The sequence below is a fragment of the Artibeus jamaicensis genome, unplaced genomic scaffold (assembly GCF_021234435.1).
Source record: "Artibeus jamaicensis isolate MK-2021 breed Jamaican fruit bat unplaced genomic scaffold, CSHL_Jam_final contig_426, whole genome shotgun sequence".
NCBI classification, from domain to species: domain Eukaryota; kingdom Metazoa; phylum Chordata; class Mammalia; order Chiroptera; family Phyllostomidae; genus Artibeus; species Artibeus jamaicensis.
The window spans coordinates 5,649,807-5,670,266 of record NW_026521826.1 but is presented as its reverse complement, the minus strand read 5'-3'; the positions used below and the strand labels follow the sequence as shown (position 1 = coordinate 5,670,266).

The 20,460-nt window shown below is 44.1% G+C and overlaps 1 protein-coding gene across 11 annotated transcripts in view; it reads left to right on the top strand.

Moving 5' to 3' along the window:
- The window catches only part of SFMBT2 (Scm like with four mbt domains 2), a 218,625-nt gene that overhangs the window by 190,869 nt on the left and 7,296 nt on the right, over positions 1 to 20,460 (top strand). For all 11 annotated transcript variants that reach the window (XM_053665741.1, XM_053665739.1, XM_053665744.1 and 8 more), the window contains 5 exons: positions 5,357 to 5,466; positions 13,800 to 13,975; positions 15,530 to 15,696; positions 16,040 to 16,309; positions 17,088 to 17,216. In XM_053665741.1, the coding sequence (XP_053521716.1) occupies positions 5,357 to 5,466; positions 13,800 to 13,975; positions 15,530 to 15,696; positions 16,040 to 16,309; positions 17,088 to 17,216 (852 nt within the window). The remainder of the gene's footprint in view (positions 1 to 5,356; positions 5,467 to 13,799; positions 13,976 to 15,529; positions 15,697 to 16,039; positions 16,310 to 17,087; positions 17,217 to 20,460) is intronic.

The following is a 20,460-nucleotide window of genomic DNA, read 5'->3' as shown; positions in this document are numbered from 1 at the left end:
AGAGAAAGGGAAAGCAAGCTGTCTGGTCTCTTCTCATGAGGGTAAGTAATCTCATCATGGGTCTGCCTCTTATGTCCTCATCTAACCCTAATCATCCCCTGAAGGCCCCATCTCCTAATACCATCACATGGGAGGTTAGTGGTCTCACACATGATTTGGTGGGGATGAGGGGCACAATTCAATTGATAGCAGAAGAGAAAACCACAAGGTAAAAAAGAATGTTCTGAAAAGAGTTCCAGTGTGCGGGTATTTTACTGATGATGGACAATGAGTTCAGAGGGCGTAATGGGTGGGTTTAGAGAGCAGGGAAGGATTTGAGATTGGGTCAGACTAGGGGAAAATGCAGAGCCAAATGGGGAATCGTTTTCTGGGTAGAAGTGTTGGGTTTGTTCTAGAAGTGTTGGGTTTCTGGTGACTGAGGTGATTGAAGATACAGAGCATGATGGGATTTTCCTGTTGGTCTTCCAGGGGGAGGTAGAAAATTCCTGAAAATTATAGCCTCCTGTGTGGGGGAAAGAAGGGGGCCTCCCTCCCAGGGAAATAGTGGGAGGAGGGAGTAGCTTCTCTCCAGGGCGTTTCCCAGGGGAGGTCAGCCTTGTGTTAAGAATAAAGGCAGAGGTCAGTTTGGGCCAAAGCAATAGAGTTCTCCACCTGGTCTCCAAATGCCCAAATATTACTGTTTATTTATTAACGTGTTTGTAACTAACAACAAAAGAAGAGATGAACGCTTATAGATAATCTTTCATTGAGTGCATTAGATGCCATGGAAACAAAATGAAAATACCCCCTTTCAAGAGTAAATAACTTGAAAAAGTTACTTGCCTTGTCTTCTTTCCAAAGCGTTTCATGCTTTTCTCTGGCTTCATTAGAAGGTTATGTTTGTACTAAAGAGAAGACTGTCATGGTTCCTGTCTTCTCATACAAGCACACCTTCCTGATTTCCAGTTTTTGATGACACTTGATCATAGCTGACGCAGTGCACACTTCTGGTGTGGAGGCTAGGCCCGGCAGAATTCTGGGAAAAGGAGTGCAGCTGCTGTAATTCCTCCAAACCCCAAACTCCTTCAGCCGAGGAGGCAGGTCTTAGTTAACATTCTCCATTGAACTCTGGTTCCAACACTTAAAAACTGGGCTTGTCTTGCCCTGTGATTCACTGGGCCTCCTGTCGTAGTGACCAGGCCGGATACTGAAGTCTGAATCTTTCCTTATTTTATTCCTTTTGAAATTTTCCACATAAGATCTCATTCATGAGCAAAGCCCTATTGATAAAGTGCTAAGTAAAAAATTTTTTAATCATTTTACTTTTTAAAAAAGTCCTCATAAAATTGGCTCCATTCCATCTGTTTTTGAAGTTGAAAAGAAGAAATATTTTAGGCCACAAGGGCTTTTGATGGTCCTGGTTTTTGTAAAAAGCCAATTATTATAACCATGGTCCTTGGACAGATGGCAAAGCAGAAAGGTCTGTTGGAACAGTGAACTCATGCAGGAAGGCTCCTTTTCATCCATAGTCTTTTTCTTACCCTTCAAGAGAACGAATATTCTCCTTCATGTATCCTTGTGGGCCAGTTTGTCTCTAAGAGTCTGCCCCAGAGAGGCCTCTCCCCCTGGTCACTAGAATTCAACACACTATAAACCTTTAAAGTTGGGAATCCGTTGACTTTGCATTAAGTCAGGATGCAACTGAGGTTGGAAATTATCTAAACTACTTTTGGGGGGAGAATTTTTCACAAGAGCAGGAAATTATGGCATAAGTTTGCACATATGACCGGAAATTATGGAATAACATAATTTCATGAACTGAACAGAAAAAAGTTCCCATTGATTTACAATACACTTCGAGTGTTGACATTCATGGAGTAGCTCCTGTGCATCGAACACTATTACAGTGTTTGCTCCTTCCCCTGATAATGGCACTTGCATTCTTTTCTCCTCTTTGTCTCTTCCTCCCTCTGATTGTTCCTCTCCTCTTCCCCAAACCCTGACCCACGCACCATTTTCGGAACAAACTCTTGCACCTGGTGGAGCAGAGGCAGGAGAGCGAAGGAGCTCTGCAGGACTGCAGCCATGCGCACTCTCAGATCGCTCCCTCGGAGGTCCAGGAGGATGGGTGCTCACTGGGTTTGATCTGAGGTCCGGGGTGCCCTTCCCCACAGCATCTTTGTGTGGCAGCTAGAGAGGAAACTAGATTTGGATGTGTTGAGAATTGAAATGAAGATGGATAATTTGAAAGTATGAATCATTTTTATGAGCTATTCAGTTCTAAAAAGGAAGCAGTAATAAGAAAGTCAAGGAGCTTCTAAGGAAAGTTATTTTGCAAGGGTGCAAGACAAATACAAACATGTACCAGTACTCATAGAGAGGCCAAAGCACAGGAGAGTTTGTTTTATGGGTGGAGGAGGGCCGCATTGATATTAATAAGAGGGCAGCCTTCAAATGTTTTGTTATGCCAAATTATTACCTCCTTTATTTCTCGTAATTCCCCTGTTATAGGAAAGGAAAATCTTTTCCACTACTCTCTCAAATTCAGTGGCTGGAGCCTACAAATTAAAGTGACAAAAGAGATTAACAGGAAAGTGTTTATTTTGAATATAACCAGACCTCACAGAAAAGAAGTGAAAGATTTTTACATACCATTTTAGCAAAAGGCAATAAATTACAGAGAGGTTGTAAGGCAAAGGAAAAGGGGTTTGAGCTTCTAGGGCTGGTATTGCAGGAAGGTAAATATACAGGGAAAACTAATGGAAGATAAGGGTTCTTTTCCTGAGGTTTGTTTGTGCAGAGCCATTTCTGTGCCGTCTTTCTTTCTCCAGTGACAAGGGTTGTGCTCTTTCTGGGATGGGAGAGAGGGGACGGAAGGACACCTTCACAAAGGGAAATGTGTGCCCTGCTTCTATGCAGAAAGGGGGAGGGCAGAGAGTTGTTCTCTGTCTGCTCTTTCTCACTTGCTTTCATTGCAAAATAACCCAACGTCAAAGTGGCATATTTTGAGGCATCATGATCTGATCCCCTTCATTATGAACCAGATAAATAGCAATGTCCCCATTACACAGAGGAGGAAATCTAATCAAGTATCTTCCCTAAGGACTCATAGCTTCTGTGAGATGGAAATGGGATTTGATTTGGTATGTGTACAATTACAAAGGTTATTGCCTTTCTGCTGTAACATGTTGTGGGCGCTTCTGTGTAGAAGTATGTTCTCAACAAACATCTCATGAACTCCAAGAAACCAAGTGGGTCATTGCTCGAACATGAAGTATGTCTTGTTAACTGGAGGCAGAGCCCATGCTCCACATTCTGACTGAGAGCATAATGAACTGAGTTCTGATGCTTTACGAGGTGCAGTCATTCAGTCTAACTCTGGATATTAATAACAGCTGTCAACTCAGTTATTGTCGTGGACATAACTACAATATGCTAAGATGCCATGTACACAAAAATTAGCTCGTACTCCCAAAGTTTTATGGGAAGCTTGTTGAATTCGGAGATGAATGATGCGACACTGAGAAAAGCCATGGGAAAATTACTCAATATTGTATGCTTTTTCACAATTTAATTGCTGCCTGCTTCTAGACTGAATTGAACTCTGGAAGGCATTTTCTTTTCACAGCCACAAAATGCATTTCAATATACAGCAAATAACAGGTAGCCGCTCTGGGGTTTTCTCAGTGAAACACAATGAAAAGAATCAGTTGAATCTTTATTGTCTGTTGATAAATGCTTTGCACATTATTTCAGCCAGTTCTAATTGGATTTATTTTTAAACTCGGTCTCTGTAAATTGTCCTGACAGTAAACAATAAAATCAGATGATTATTCTAATGCAGAAAACAGAAGTACACCAAAACTGCTTGTTCTGCCTCGTGCTGGCCTTTTAGTGCCTTGGCTGAACCCGGAACATAGCAAAATGCTACCCAAGGAAAGAAAAGGCAGCTGCCATGCTGACTGCATAGTATAAAATGTTTTCAGGTCACATCCTCAGTTATAATATGAGAAAGCTGTATTATTTTTCAGAATTAAATCAGGGTATAAACTATGCCAGTTATATTCTGGAACACATCAGAAACATGAAAATTCTTCTAACATACTTGCATCTCCTTTGCCATTGATACTGTGCTGGTCTCCAAAAACAGCAGGTGCTTCGGCAATGATGCCAGCATCCCATCTCAGTAAGATACTTGTATCACTCTTCCAATGGTATTTTGCTCTGAAACCCGAGATGTGAGCTCAGTGCCTGGCTTCCTCCCCTTCTGGACTGGGAGAGACTTGAGGAGCAGCAGGTACTGAGTCGCATTCTGCGTGTGCTCCCAGGGCCTGCACGTGGCAGATCCCAACCAAGGGGCACTTCATGGTACGTCTCACGTTCCTTTGTACATGGCACTGCACCTTTGCATTCTTTCAGTTCTCTATCCAAATAACAGCAACTCCTGAACGTGCTGGAACTTGTTAATCATGTTCACTGTGAATGATGATTTGCTCAGGGAAAGGCGAGGGCCCTAAATTCCTTGTTCTTTTTCGTCTGAGAAACACATCAAGATTAACAGGGACATGTCATCTTCTCAGAGCACATGGTTGGCACTGTCAAAGGGGTGTGTCTCGTCCTTCTGGGGGTGTTGCAGTCTGTTGCAGTCGGCAAAGACCACATGCTTATTTTCTCTGATTTGCGATTTGGGGATGAAGGGGTCATTTGAGGAAATAGATGGTGTTGGATGTTCCACACTTCCTTTTGAAATTACCATCTCTGAGAGAATTGTCCTGGTATTAAATAGCCATGAATGGGGGCAGCACCAGGTGGCTTTCACGTAATTGTTACCCTCCTTACACATATCTGAGGTCTGTCCATGAACCTGTCGTCTCTGTCTTATTGACGCCTTTTGAAAATTGACTTTGAAGAATAAAATGAAATTCTCAGTAGCCAGTCCCACTGAAGAGTAACCCTGTTGGAGAATAATCAGTGGCTCTTCGGAAGCCGTGGGTGTGGGTCCACAGGAGCCGAGCCAGGCTGTCGAGGACAGGGCATTGTGGACATCACTCGTTTGTAGGGTTACCAGGTGTCAGAGCCAACTCAATGACACGTAACATACACACACACACACATTGGAAGAAATGGTTCAGTTTTCCACAACCAGAAATGTTAGTGAGAGTCCTCCATCCCCACTCATCAGCAGAGGGATTGGATTGTACCACCTGCTTTCTCCCATTGATGGTGAGCCTGCAGAACTCCTGTCTAATGTCTTCACAGCCCTTGACCCAAAGGAATGTTGAGCAAATGCTTCTTGCTGGGTGGTTTTCAAAGCAACCCTGTGTTAGCAGGAATGGGCACAATACACGTTCATTGTGGTTCTTTTTTTTCCCAACAGGTTCTTAGCATGATAATCAATGCAGCTTATAAGCCTGGGAGGGTATTGAGGGAATTACAGCTGGTGGAAGATCCACACTGGAACTTTCAGGAGGAAACGCTGAAGGCAAAGTAAGTGTTTTCAATTCTGGGAAACAAGGGTTCTCGTAATAGTTGGCCTGCTCCGATGAAACTTGCTGTTCCTCCTTTTGACAGAGAAATGGAAGCAAGAGGAAAGGCTGCCGTTCTGCAGTTCTGTGTGCTGCACAGGGAATATCGGCATTTTTCTCCAGAGTTGCCTGGAGCTTTAGGATTCCTAACAGGAACTGGAGGGTCGCTCAAATAATACTTAGTGTTAAACATGCAGAATTTACCCTGTGTTCAGGTCCAAGAGATTATTTTATCAAAAGGGGACATTGTTATAAAAAGAAGATATCACTAATCTATATTATACATAATGAATATGCTAATGAATAGCAGCTCTTACTTAATACTTGATACTATAAAGGCTTTAATTAAGCCAGATCCAAACATTCTTTACTCTGAGAGTTGATAGTTTTTAACGGATAACAAGAGCCAGTACCTCTGTTTGGTTCTAGTGGATGGGCTGCAGGTTAACATGTAGTTGGTCATTTGTTTCTTTATTTGGAAATGGGCTAATTGGAAAGGTGCTGGTTTTGTTTTGCTTTAAGTTTCTTGAACTCTGAAACTGAGCACCAATTGGGTCAGTAGGCTTGAACTCTGTTGCTTAGGAAACAGATAGGAAAAGATCCATTTCTCTAGATAAATTTATGTTTAATAATTGTTTTGGTGTTCTAAGAGGGCTTTTAATATTTAGTTAGGCTTTGCAAATGGAATAGATCTTACTGGTCAGCTTTTTGTATAAGTGAACTAACATATTGTTTAGATTTAATATTTGGGAAATGATGCTGTTGGAAAGAGTGAACCACTTTTCAATAGCTAACATATGTATCTATAAGTTCTTCTTTAAAGAAAGTACTTATCTTATTCATAGTGAAAATTGAGGAATATTAAGTAATTTGTATGAGCAATAATTACTTACTCTGTAATTCACTTACACTGGTACTGAGTAGAGTTGTTGAGATACTACAATTTTCTTCAACATTTTTGTCAGTTACCCAACCAGCATTGTCTAGTGTCTTTTTTGAATATCTGTATGATTTTAGGTTCAGTAAAAGTCACTTGTACCCTATTGATATTCTACTGAACCACAAAAGTTAAAGGGAATATATGAGAAGGGAGCCCCAAAAAACCCAGAATTATCTTCTGGAGAGCAGGTTCCTTATAGTCCAGGCTTCCCCCACTAGGTAAGTATTCTAGGAACCCATCTGTATCAGTGTACCAGCTGGTACACTGGTGTTGTAAGAGCCTGCATTTGACATCAGTGAATGGTTTTTGAAGATTCTTTCAACACGTTTCATGATGGGTGATTTGCCAGTGCACCTGCCCACACCATGCTGAGTGTTCAGTAATTTTTTATCAAAAACAACATGATCCTGGTTGCCCTACTGTTCCTATTCACCTGATCTTGCCCCCAAGCTGCCTTTTTTTTGTTTCCCTGGATGAATAAAGTCCTCAGAGGGAAATGTTTTGCCCATGTGGAAGAGGTGAAACAAGAAAAATGGCAGAGGCACGAAAAGGCATCAACATCAGTGAGTTCAGAAACTGTTCTGAGCAGTGGGTAAAACATCTCAACGGGTGTATTGCATCAAATGGAGAGCACTTTGAAGTGACTGAAATTTAAACATGTCAGAATAAATACCCAGTTTTTATACATAAATTCTGTTTTTCGGGTCCCCCCGTAAGTAAATAAGGAGAATATTCAGTCGTAGAAATGGCACACCAGAGCAAGAGGGCGCCATTTCTCATCCTTCACTTCTTCCCCAAGAAATATTTAAATGAGCTTCTCATTGTAGCCCAGAAAAATATAAAACAAGTTTTTTTCTATATAATATTCTACATATGTCTACTTTATTTAAGGGAGTGATCATCATCAATAATAAAACACTTTTATTGTAAAGGTCAGTACATCATAGTAATGGTGGCAGAAAACCTGAGCAAGTATTTATACAGAAACTCTTTTTAATTCTTATTTTAAAAATGTTCTCTATCATTCAGTACATCTAAAATATTCCTAATGGATTCAGAAATAGTGAAGCTAAACATAACTTAAATTCCATCACAATCTCCCGTGCTCCTAAGCAAGCCAGAAACTTGCTCCAGATCCCCAGATGCAGGGGCGTTCATTGTGCGGTGTCTGCACCCGCCCCCATGTCCCCAGTGCAGTCAGAACGGCACGCTGCGACCCGGCCCTGTGCTGCTGTAGAGGCAACGTAGGGCCTGATATATCACATGTGACAGTGAGTTCCTGAGCAACGTCGTGCACAGCAACTTCGGCGAAAACGTCTGTCTGAACCGGCTTTCAACTGTGTGGGATCACAGCGGCCTCTCACAGCACCTGCTAATGATGACAGGTTTACAGTCAGCAGAAGCGTGCCTGTTCTGCTACTGCGTGTGGAGTCACCGCTTTCCTCCTGATGTAACACTACGACTTTTTAGATCTTGACAACTTGGCTATGTCTTTGGTGCAAATGGGAGGAGAGAGAGCTCGCTTCTGCCCATTGAACTGAAAGGCTGACGTGGTTTCTGTCATGAATAAATTAACTCAGCAAGGGGAGACCTGCTGCATTTAAGGCATTCGGCTGTCTTAGTTGTGGTCGTGGATTTATAACAGGACAAAGTGTTTACAGGAAGAAAGGGCATCAGATCCCCCATAGGGCTCTGTGAGTGCTGTCGCTGAGCATCTGGAGGTTCTGATGGGTTTTTCTTCCAAGGAGTAAAGACCCATTTACTGGACAGAGTGAAGGTGCCATTGAGAAGGTTTGACTTGTAAATAGAAGAAACACTAACGCCATTACCTTCAGTTGTTCCTTAGTGTTTTTACTCTTTTCTGTTTATCCAACAGTTAGAGTGTTGTGCTAAAGCCGCCTGTGGTAATATTTGAGCGTCATGTAAGGAGTCTGTCATAGGACACCTTCAACGTGTGTGAAAGGCAAAACCACAGTGGCTGCAGCGCCCAAGGGAGGGTGGGTGTTGCTGGAGTCCCTTCGGCTGCTCGGGCAGAGGAAGTTCTTTCTCTCCGATGAACGAAAGTGACCTGATCATATTGGATTTCACTAGGGGAATTTAGGCTTTACGTAGTAGGAATTAAAAGAAATTCCAACTCTGTGCATCTAGGGACATTTAAATATGTTTTCCATCATGTTACAGAATCTTGAGAGGGGAAGGGGAACTTTCCTTTGAATGGCTTTTGTGATCATCTTTTAAAAAGCCAGGTGAAGGCTTAATAGATTTCCCCAGTCATTTCTTACAGTCATTCATAATATTTAAAGAGGATATATCCTGATATAATTTCAAGTGAATTAGACTTCATTATCAGCTAGACAGAAGCAAGAACATAGTCAAATCTTTACTTTTAGGTGAGTCATTCTCAGCTGTATGGAAAACAGGTTTTGTTACTTGTTTTTCATAAGCAATGCCTAATTTTGTATATGTTTTTATTTGTTTTACTTTTTGGGGCCTTTTATTCATGCCTATATTCTATGAAGAATAAGATGTAATATTTGTCTATAAAGAGATTTACGTGAAAAAAATTCCTCAACTGAAAGACTTTTTGCTGAAAAAGATTTTGTTTCTTCGTTTGTTAATTTTTACCTTGCTCAGATTTGTGCAGTTTGCCTTCCTGAAAATGTATACTATACATATTACATGAAGCAGGCAGGTGAACCAGTATGTGAATAGAAGACTGAATTTCTGTATGTGTACTAAAATTCATCTGATTATGGGTGTGGTGTTTCTGGTTCCAACATAGACCAGTTCGGGATGTTCCGAGTTAGGCATGATCTTCCTAAAATAAACTTCCATGTATTGCACAGAGCTCTCATTGCTTGAAATGCAGGGATCAAGAAAGAAGAGAGAAATTTCTGAGTTGAGTATCATAAGATTGAAAACCAGTGACTAAACCAACATATTGACTCTAGTTCAGATGATGTGACCAGTGCAATTCTGAAAGAAATCAGAAGATTGATTTTCTCACAACTTGTGAAGCCTCTCTATTTCTGCAGGGTTATCAGGGTTACCACCGTTTTCCCTTTTAATTTTTCCTGTAATAAACAAGAATGTGAATTCCATCTGACAGCCTGGGACCTTCCTGCTCCCCATTCTCCCACCCCTCTCACTACTTACCAGGATCTGTGAAAAGGTCCTGATATGAGTCATTTTGAAGATGGATGATAAAACTTGGGCCAAGTGCAAGTCATCCTACTCAGACCGCGGTGGTTATGTATGGGCCGATAGGCCAGTGTCAGTCTTTTTACTCTGAATTTCTTTTGACTCAAAATCTATTTTGATTTTTCTCGACTTCTTTTTCCCAGCACTCTTGCTTCTCCATCTTCATTTGTCTCTCTCCATCCTGCTGTGTGTACTCACACATGGAAATAAATCCCTGCTTTGGTTGGTCAAAAGATACTGGAAGGGCACTCACACTTCCTTATTAATGTCAAGGAAGAAAACCTTTTTCTCTACCTCTTATGTTCAGTATCTGGGAGTTTGCAAATTAAACTGCGAGGAGACAGATTAGCAAGAGAAAAAAAGCAGTTTACTTACAGGTGCAACTTACATGCAGGAGAGCTCCGTGATGAGTGATTCAGAGGGGCAGTTAGAATTTGGAACTTACAGCTAAGTTCTACTGACCGAACTTAGCAGAGGCGGTGTGGGGGGGGGGGGAGGAGGATGCAGGAAAGGCCTCTAGGGGAAGAAAGAGATGGATTTCTTTAGGAAAGACAAATGATTTTTTAGGAGAACAAGTGAGAGATAAGAAAGCTTGTGATAATGGATAATGTTTGTTTATGCGGTACAAGCCTTCTTTGTGTTTCCGCAGTCAAACTCCCCTGCTCGAGGATTTATGGGAGATTTACTCTCCGTCTCTCTCCTGTGATTAGAAGCTGCCTCAAAGACAGAATTTATGGAAGTCTTCATTTCCCAGTAGTTTCTGCTTTACATCAGATAATGGAAGCTCCGGAAAACCTTCTTTCTGCATCTGTTGGAGCTCAAGTGTCTTCATCTTAAAATAATCTTTATGTTAACTCTGGGGTTCTGAGTGGGTCCCCACATTGGCAGCCAAGGAGAATATCTCTCCTCTGTCCGTCTGTTGGTTTCTGACTTCCTGAAGGGTTTCAAAGTGTGCTTCCGAGACTGGAGTCACCTCGGCATCTCCCATCGTGCTCCAGCCCTGGGTTTTTCACTACTTGCTTCCTTCCTTCTTTCTGAGATTATTTACAACGCCAAGGAGTTTTCTGCTGTGTAATAACCTGTTTGTCTCTTTCAACATTTTTCTCCTTTTTTTCACAAAACCTGTGAAAAAAATCTTATCTTTGTGCTTACAATAGCTTTGCTGGGCCATTTAATAAATTCTGTGGCTCAGTATTTTTCTCTCCAAGTTCGCAATGAGAGGATAAAGGGAAAGGCATTATCCAATGCTTTTGAACTTTCTCATCACATATCCTGCCTACAGGATTATGTCGTTGGAATACAGCTCTTAAGCCTTTTGTGGTAGGGAAAGCCACAGAACAGATTCTTCTTTTCTTTTGTGGTAAAGTAAAGAGTAGTGTGGTGACCAGGACTACGGCTCCCAGGCTCACCGGGATGCCTGAGTGCCGCCCGAAGGTGCCAGCGGTCCTCCCACTTCTGCGTGTCTGTGGGGGGCGCCACTGACACCTGGCCATTCCTTCTGTCTCCGAAGGTCACGTAATAATCACACAGGGTAGAGTCCTTAAGAAAAGAGAAATGGCAGTATTAATTCAGCCCCGCCTTTGCTCAGAACCCTAGAGCTGCCTCTGCCTGTGTATCTTGGTAGGCCAGCATCTCTATGTGTTTCGTACATCTGCGTGAAAAACAGTTATTGAACAATGGCCCTAATTTGCTGACCAACTCCAAAACAAGCCACATTATTGGTTCAGCCTGGAATTGGATATTCCAAACAGATTTTCTTCCACATTTGTGATGATAACGGAAAATGATTCCTGTACTAACAGTGCTAGAAAATAAGCATTTGTTGGAAAATATATATTAAGCCTAATGTAGTTTGAGTCATGTATATAATAACAAAATTTATTTTTGTTATTTTTAAGTATTTTGAGACAACCTAAGAATTGTACAAATATTGCAAGTCCAGAATAAAAGGACTGTTCCTCCCCCAGACTGATTTGAGAGGAAGTTGTTGGCCCGATGCCCCAGCGTCCCCGTGTGAACGGGAAGCCTGACCCACTCTGCCTTCGGTGTGTTTGTGTGTTTGGTCAGGCCCCGGTGTGGCAGCAGTCTCCTGTAACTTGGTTCTTCCCTCCCCTCCTGGGGGCCGACACTCAGCACCTGGCCCTGGCACGCAGCCCACACCGGGCTCTCCCCAGCACACTGACGCCCTCCGCGCAAGGTCTGCAGGGAGGGGAGGTCCTGGCAGCACTCCCAGGGTCCACACCCTGAGTCTGGGCTCTGCGGGTCCCCCCTGCCTCCCGGCCAGCGCACTCAGTGCCGCCACCTTACCACCACTGCCAAGGCTTTTCGACAGAACTATTCCAAGAGGGCAGGAGCCCCTTACTTTCCAACCGTGCTGGGATTCTCTTCGCATGAAAGTGGATTGGCTTTTCCTGGTGGAGAAGGGTTTTACCGAAACACTGTCTTCCATTGAATCATCCCACTGAAGCAGGGGAAGGAGAGGCCGTCCGTTCTCTATCTCCCATGGCGTCTGTCCCCCTCTCCTCCCTCCCTCTCCTGTGTTTCTGGAAGTGCCTGCTTGGGAACTGGAAGTCTGGGAACAGAATTATATGCCTTTGGTGTCCCTACTTCCACAGTTTGAGTTTTGACCTTATTTTCATGGTTCTTTTGCTTTTTCACCTTCTATTATTTTACTGTTTTAAAAGGACTCTGAGAGTCTTGATATTGAGCTCTTCAGCCCCCATTGTGGTGGGAAAAAAGCAGCAAGGGAACATGTAGAGCAAAACCTCATTTTTATTCTCCACTTCGACCAGCATTAACGGTGTGCAGTAAACGGTGTGTTTACTGTGACAGACATCAGAAACAGTAAGCAGACACTGCCCCGGATGAGGCAGGCCGCCCCCCGACCTTGAGGGCAGGGCCGTTTCCACACCTCAGGTCCATAGAGGTCCTAGAAAAGTCAACAGTTGTACAAGGTTGTGGGACTTAAAACATGATCTTATCTACAAAGAATTTCCTTTTCGTTCTTACTAAGCAGAAAGTCAAGCTTGGCCTCTGGAGACAGAATAGAAGAGGCAGGGATTGGCACGTGAAAGGCCAGCGAATAAACAGAAAGCCAGTTTTTCCAGGATGAAATGTAGTGTTTTTGTGGTTGACACTTGAACAATGATTTTTAGGGGGAAAATATTTTAGGACAGAAAATAAACTAAGTTGGAATAAATTCAGGAGCAGTTTATTATTCTATTTATTCCCATCGTCACATTTTTTTTAGTGAACCAGACCTAGGTTTTGAACTAAATGTTTTATCCTCAAAATACAAAAGTAATGCTCTCATGTAACGCTCCTGTTTCCATGAATTGCCGGCTGTCCCTGTTGAGTTGTGTGATGGGTCGTTGGGGACGTGAACGCACGTATGTGTGAACAACAGGCTGGTAAAGAGCTCTGGTTCCAGCTTCCAGTTTGACGGTTCAGGCACACGCCCAGGGCATAGTTTACCAGGCCCCACTGTTTTGGTGCCTTCTCATTTTAGTGGACTCTTAACTTTAGTGAGCGTGACTGAAAATAAAGACCTATGATCTGTTGCCAACTGAAAAGTTTATCATTATTTTATACCAGTGATACTTTTAAAAAATATATTGAAAGGTGATTCGAACCTACTTCCAAATGCTCATCTTTTCAGCCAGGCATTATTTATGTCACTATTGCCATAAATATTTGAATGAGGCCTGCAGGACTTATTTTTAAAACCAGAACTCAACCTGCTTTTCCAGAAGATCCTGTTTCCAGTTTTAGGTTGGTGGCTTCACTGAAGATGTTTTTTCTTGGGCAGAGAACTTTTTTTTCCCTCAAAAGTGATGGGCAACAAACGATAATATCTAGATTCCAGGAGCATCTGGAATTGGTGTTCAATTACGTATGCCGCCATGACAGTACGCTAAATGGAAATCTTCATTGTGCTGATTCTGTGTAAGCACTGCCATTGCATGTATTGTGGCATTTCTGAAAAATATTTTTGTGAGAACATAAAGAACAACCAAAAAACAAATGACATGGAAATCATGCCAAGCCTGCTTTATTGTTAGAAAATAAAGGGGAACTTTGAGATACGGTGTACAGAATAGGCCTGAGTAATTCTGTGCTCCTGACATCATTTTTCCTTCCTTTCTTCCTCCTAGGTACAGAGGCAAAACATACAGGGCTGTGGCCAAGATTGTACGAACTTCTGACCAAGTGGCAGACTTCTGCAGACGGGTTTGTGCCAAGCTGGAGTGCTGTCCAAATTTGTTCAGTCCTGTGCTGGTTTCTGAAAACTGCCCAGAAAACTGCTCTATTCATACCAAAACCAAATACAGTGAGTACTGATAATGAACAGAACATTGGTCCAAGGGCCTGCACTATAGCGTCATGCAGATGGTGTTTGTGGCTTTTTTTAAAGATTTTATTTATCTTTAGAGTGGAAGGGAGGAGAGAGGGAGAGAAACATCAATGTACGGCTGCCTCTCGCACTTCCCCTGCTGGGAACTGGCCTGCAACCCAGGCATGTGCCATGACTGGGAATCAAACCACGATCCTTTGGTTCGCAGGCCTGCGCTCAATCCACTGAGCTACACCAGCCAGGGCCTGCTTGTGGCTTTTAAAATAACCTTTGGAGTGGTGTTTCATAGGAATTAGTGTGGAAGTGAGATTTCCTGGGGCAGATAGTTCTGTGTTTTCCAGCTCACTGTGCAGAACGCATGGGGTGACTGAACTCAGGACGAATGGTCACTGCTAGGCGTTGGCCTCAGGAGGTGTGTGCTGCCCCGAGTTCAGTGGGGTGGCTGCTTCTGAACCCCGTGTGGCTCAAAGAAGAGCACAACAAAGTGGGTTATTGGAAATGACTAGTAACCAGAGTTACTTCTTGGCTTTCCACACTGAGGAATTATAACAAGTCTCTCATTGCCCTTCTTTTCTTTTTTTTTTTTTAAGATTTTATTTCTTTGTTTGACAGAAGGGAATAGAGGGAGAGAAGCATCAATGTGTGGTTGCTTCTCATGCATCCCCTACTGGGGACCCGGCCCACAAGCCAGGCATGTGCCCTGACTGGGAATCAAACTGGCGACTCTTTGGATTGAGTCCACTGAGCCACACCAGCCAGGGCTCATTGCTGTCCTTTATGTGGGGTAACCTCCTTGTCACAATAAGTTTCTTCCCTGTTTATACCATGTAACTCAGACTGTCTCTCGGGTTAGAATAGTTTGACAGTGCAAAGCACTCTTCACCTTCTTTGGTCTTGACTGTCCCTGTTTCTGCACGGTCAGAGTGGCTACCACGACCCACACCGCCTTTGCTCTGACCTCTTCCTGGCAGGATGTTCTCTTCTCCAGCGCCTGCCTCTTCCGTTTGCCCATCACATTGGTGACCTCCCCCTCCTTCTTCTTGGTCTCCCCAGGCCCAGAAGGTTCTGGCCTCACCTCCGTGCATCAGCCTCTCCCAGACACCTGCACTGCGGAGAGTGTGAGCTCTGAGAACTGGCATCTGCTCTTTCTACGTTTCCCCTCAGTTAGCTCTCATCCGGGGGTGCCTGCACCCCTGTCCCAGCGACCTGGACGTTTGCTCTGCTGGCCCGTGTGCCAGCCATGCCCCCTCCCACCCCCCGCATCGCCAGGCCCTACAAGCACAGTCGGTGTCCTGTGGGCCCCAGCCAGTGGGATTTGTGAGTTTGTGCGTCAGGCCAAGGAATCTGAACATACTTGAAACGCTATCCAGAGTGTGAATTTCCTTCAATTTTACATGTATACTCCCATTTCGTCCTGCGTACACAGGAATCACAGGAATCTCCTTCTCTCTCCCTCTTGTCTCTGTGCTATGTATATACATGTGTGTAACCTTTTTTTAAAAAAGTTTTTAATTCTCTCTCTCCTTGTAGCCTATTATTATGGAAAGAGAAAGAAGATCATTAAGCCCCCAATTGGGGAAAGCAACATTGAAAGTGGACACTCTAAACCAGCCAGGCGTAGGAAACGGCGAAAATCCATTTTTGTGCAGAAGAAACGGAGGTCTTCTGCGGTGGACTTCGCGGCAGGGTCGGGGGAGGTACGCTCTGCCAAGGCGCCTTCCGACACTCCACAGGGACGCAGCGCCCTGGCCAGCGAGCGGGACAGGGAGGCCACAGCGAAAGTGTAATGCTTAATGGTTGCACACACGAGACACCAGGACCCCTGCTCCTTATTGGTTGAAAACAGATTTAACATTGTCAGCTGCTCTCACAACGGAAAGGCTGTCATTGGGACCCTGGTTGGGACCTTCAGATCAGTCCTCAGAGGTGTCACCCAGTGGTTTTCCCAGGGCCACCTGGGCAGGCGTTAGAGGCCAGCCTGTGGTGTTCACAAAGGCCCCTTTCGCTTAACTCCATCCCATGTATGTCCCTCCTTTGTAGGAAAGTGAAGAGGAGGACGCAGATGCCATGGACGATGATACTGGCAGCGAGGAAACCGGCTCCGAACTTCGGGATGACCAGACAGACACCTCTTCGGCTGAGGTCCCCTCTGCCAGGCCCCGGAGGGCTGTCACCCTGAGGAGCAGCTCTGAGCCTGAGCGAAGGCTGCCTGTGGAAAGGGCGAGGCGGGGCCGGAGAGTGCAGGCTGCCCCCTGTGCCGAGGGTGGCGACAAGGGCCCTGCAGCCAGCCAGGACAAGGACTCAGGACAGGTAACGCTCACGAGCTCTGGCACTGGCTTGTCTAGACAGAGTGTTAAAGGAGAAAATGCATTATAGTTTGCAGGCTAGATTTGGGGATACCTGTTTAAAATGCTAAAGACTCTAGCAGCTGCTCCAGCCTAGTTCCAAAGACTTGGTGATTTTACGTTGACTGGGTGAGTCCGTGGACGTCAGAATGGAGCTCTGAGGGGAGCAATAGCACCTCTTTCAGTGGAAGGCTTGCAACCCACAAAGGACTCTTTGAGGAGCAGAGACTGAAGAAGTCCTCAAGGTCCCGTTGAACACTACACTCCCTTTCCAAGCTACTCTGTGATACTGTGAAAGAGTAAATTGGCCTGTCAGGTCTCCCTTAACCCTACAGGTGCTAGATGACCAGCTGGAAGGTCACCGGCACCAATGTCACAAAAATAAATGGGACAGCTCAATCCCTTATGTACATTTACAGATGCCCCTTATCATTCATTTGTCCTCTTCATTCAGGGATGCTTCATTAAGCAGGCCCAAGATTTCATGAACTTGGGGTTCAACAACTGCCATCGGTGTGCCTTTAACAAATATTTTACCTCTAAAGACACACAAATCATCAGAGGCCAAATTGTAACCCAGATGAGCTGCTTAAAAAGTCCTGAGAGACCAAAGACCCTGTGGTTTGTCCTGGCATCTTATGAGAGACTTTAGGGGGCCATCCCCTCACACTCCCAGTTTTAGCGAGGGTCCCGCCAACCCTGAAGTGATAAGATGAGACCTCCTGCTTCCCTTATCTCTGCAGGAAGTAAAGCAAGAGGAGGAGGAGAGACTCATTCTGGAGAGCAACCCGTTAGAGTGGACGGTGACCGACGTGGTGAGGTTCATTAAACTGACAGACTGCGCCCCCTTGGCCAAAATATTTCAGGAACAGGTATGATGGTTCTGTGGTATGCCTGCTGTTTTTATTATGAGACTCTGAAGTTTTACTTAAACCTTCTGTTTTAGCTGATTTCCTGTGACACAGCTTTGGGAGGGGAAGGGAACACCTCCTCATCACATCTGTGAGCGGGGAGCAGGAGTCTGGGGTGCACACATGGTCTCCGCCAACACCTTCTTGGGAGACTCGGGTAGGCCACTTGGTCCTGCAGGGGAGCAGTCCTCATCTAAAAGGTTCTGTCTCCCCTGGGCTGCCCCTTTCCCAGGCCTTTGGCTAGAGAGCGCAGGCCACAGTCGGGCCTCCTGCCAGCTGTGCCCACGGGCATTTCTGGGCTCCCAGCTTCCTTAGCGATGTCCTGCGTATACAAGGCAAACGTAAAGCTCAGAACACTCAGCACTGTGTGGTATCTCATCTCGGGTCCCACGGTCCCAGCTGGTCTGCCTTCTCTCCACCTTCAAATTCTTCTTAAGTTTGTTTGATTTATAACACTCAGCTTTTGCTCATACTTGCTGGGAGATACAGGGAAAAGGATGCTGACTCAGTCTTCCCAGAAGTGGTTTTCTGTACATTTTGTTCTATTTCATGCTGCTTTCATCATCATTTTTTTTCTTTCTCCCTCAGAGTTTGTAAAATATTTTAAAGCCTCTGGTGGGTTAGGTGGGTATTGTGCTAATGAAGGATAAATACAAAAACAGTTGATACAATCTGCACGTTACAGGAATTTTAAATTTAGCAGAAGAAATGACTATAATCAGCTAAAATGTAAGACGTGACGATGAACCGTAGGAAAGGATGGTTTTTATTTACATTCTCCCTCAACTCAACAAGCAAACAAATTGCTGTTCCTTAAACATGGGCCACCTTGCAGGCCTCACTAGTCTCACGTAAAAAGTTCAAGGTTAAGCCCGTGAGGCATGTTCTACTGTTCGCTTAATTTGTTGACGTTTCTCTCATGTGTCACAATGTTGTAAAAATCTGTCTCTCAAGACACTGTACTTTTTTTAAAAAGTTTCCCATATAATAAATTAAAAATATGTCTGTCCAGTCTTTTTTTAGATTATACAAACCAATAGTCTAGATAAAGGGTAATACAAGCAATAAATCAGAAAGAAAAAAAAGGCCTCTGATTTCCCAGGCTCCCAGTGAACCTCTCAGAATAATGTAGTGATGAACTGTGAAAAGCACATTAATATGGTTCCCAGCTCCTCCCAGGGGGGAGTGGTTCTTCACGTTCAGAGGACTGCGAGCGACCAGTAGAATCTCCTGCAGAAACTGGTGAGCGCGCCCAGGATGCGTGAATGGTGGTGAGAGGGGCTCCCTGACCAGCTGTCTTCTCTGGGAGGAGCTTCATTAGACATCAGGAGCCCGGGTAATGAACATGTCCCTTTTCAAACGCACAAACAGAAAAGAAAGAGAATGACAAGAAATGTGAGGACTTGCATGATTTGAGGTATGCTATAAGCTACATCTGTCTTGAGAATGAAAATACAGCAGAATTCTTGTAATTCTGAAATCTTGCCAGGAGCATTGCATTCAAATACAGGACAAGCGCTGAGGACACCCTCTCATGTGCGTATCCACCAGTCCACGTATGTGCGCGCTTGAAGGTAAAAGGCTGAAATGCTACTTATGCTGAGTTGTCCTCAGTTTAGTTCTTCTGCGCCTGGTTTATAACAGCATCTCAGAAAGTTTCATGCTTTCCCAAGCTAAGGCTCCCAAGAAGTGAAGTGTTCCCGGCATGTTACCACTTCTAGCACCAAGCAGTGGGCAGGGCCCGCCCTTCCATTGCTCTTCTCCCATCAGTTAAAAGCTTGGTCCCACTTACCTATAATTTATCATGTAGAGAGAAACATAGGTGGACTTTCACTGATGATATCCTTATTCCTGTTTAATTTTAAATTTCACATCAGGCCATTTCACCTGTCTCAATAAAAGGCTGTTGCCCGCTGTGCTATCTGAAGTACGCAGGCACTTGAGTCTCTTTCTGTTCAATCAGACCTTTAATTACTAACTTTTACTAATTTTATCTGTCATCTTTGAGCCCAAATGCCATGGCTGTGACTGGGTGAGGTCTCCAGTGGGTCAGCCCAGGCACTGCATGAGTTTTCAGATGAACTGGAAGGAGCCCGGGGTCTTTACTGACCAGGGAGTGAAAAAAATCCCAGGACATAGAATGGTAATAGCTCAGTGAGCTCACTCATCTGGATGTTGTAAATTCAGAGACTCCCATAATCACTGGGACTATTTATACAAATTGTAAAGTTCCCATTACGGAATGCCTGCCTTTTAATTCTGAAACATGATGGCAACTGCATAAGCCAGTCTGCACTGTCTAAGTTCGTGCCATGTGCATGACACCCAGGCACCTACGACTGAACAGACTCAGAGCCCTCACGTGAGATTCGCCTACTCATTCCCCTCATATGAGCCAGAGACATACATAAAGTCCCCAGATTAGCGACTTATTTTAATTTAAAAACTGCAAGATAATTTATAGGTTTGTTTCACATTTAGACCATTTCCTCCTCCTACTTCTGTAGACCCGAGTGTTCCCCTTGAGGAACTGCCAAGTCCAGTGCTGACCTCTCTATCAAAGAAAATAAATTTAATTTTGCCATGTGTTAAGCATAACTTTGATGTTGTACATTTTATTGTATTTCATTTACTAAAAATTAGTAGTCCATTTATGGTAATTCTATGTTGAACATGACAAGCGATTTACCAGCACTTCTGAATTATATGAAAGCATATTTGTAAAAATTAAATTAACTATGAAGTCTGTACTCCACAGTCAATGGAAAAAAATAGCCGCTTTCAAGCCAGAACAAAAACTGCATGTGAGAGCAGCTGCAGAGTGAAATCCGGCCCCCCTTCCCCGACTCCGTGCATGTTAGGATTTTGCCCAGTTTTGCTTCCATTCACCCACCTCTCCGTCCCACTCCTCTGTGGGAATCTTGGTCATGCACTCTGCAGTGAGAGTGACAGTCAGTGGGTAGACATGTCAGTCAACCACATTTGAGCTCACTGAGCCATAACCGTAGCTCTTCTACACCAGTGACAATCTGATGGTCAGGTCGCTAAGTCTCGTGCCTTTCAACAGGCAGCGTGGCATGCTGGTGTTGCTAAATCTGAGGTCTGGTTTTCTTCTTGGCAGCGTATTCTTCTCAAAATAGGAACGTGCTGGAGTTCTGTGTTAGCTCATCAGGGAAGGTGGAGAATGAGGTGAGAACCCAGAGAG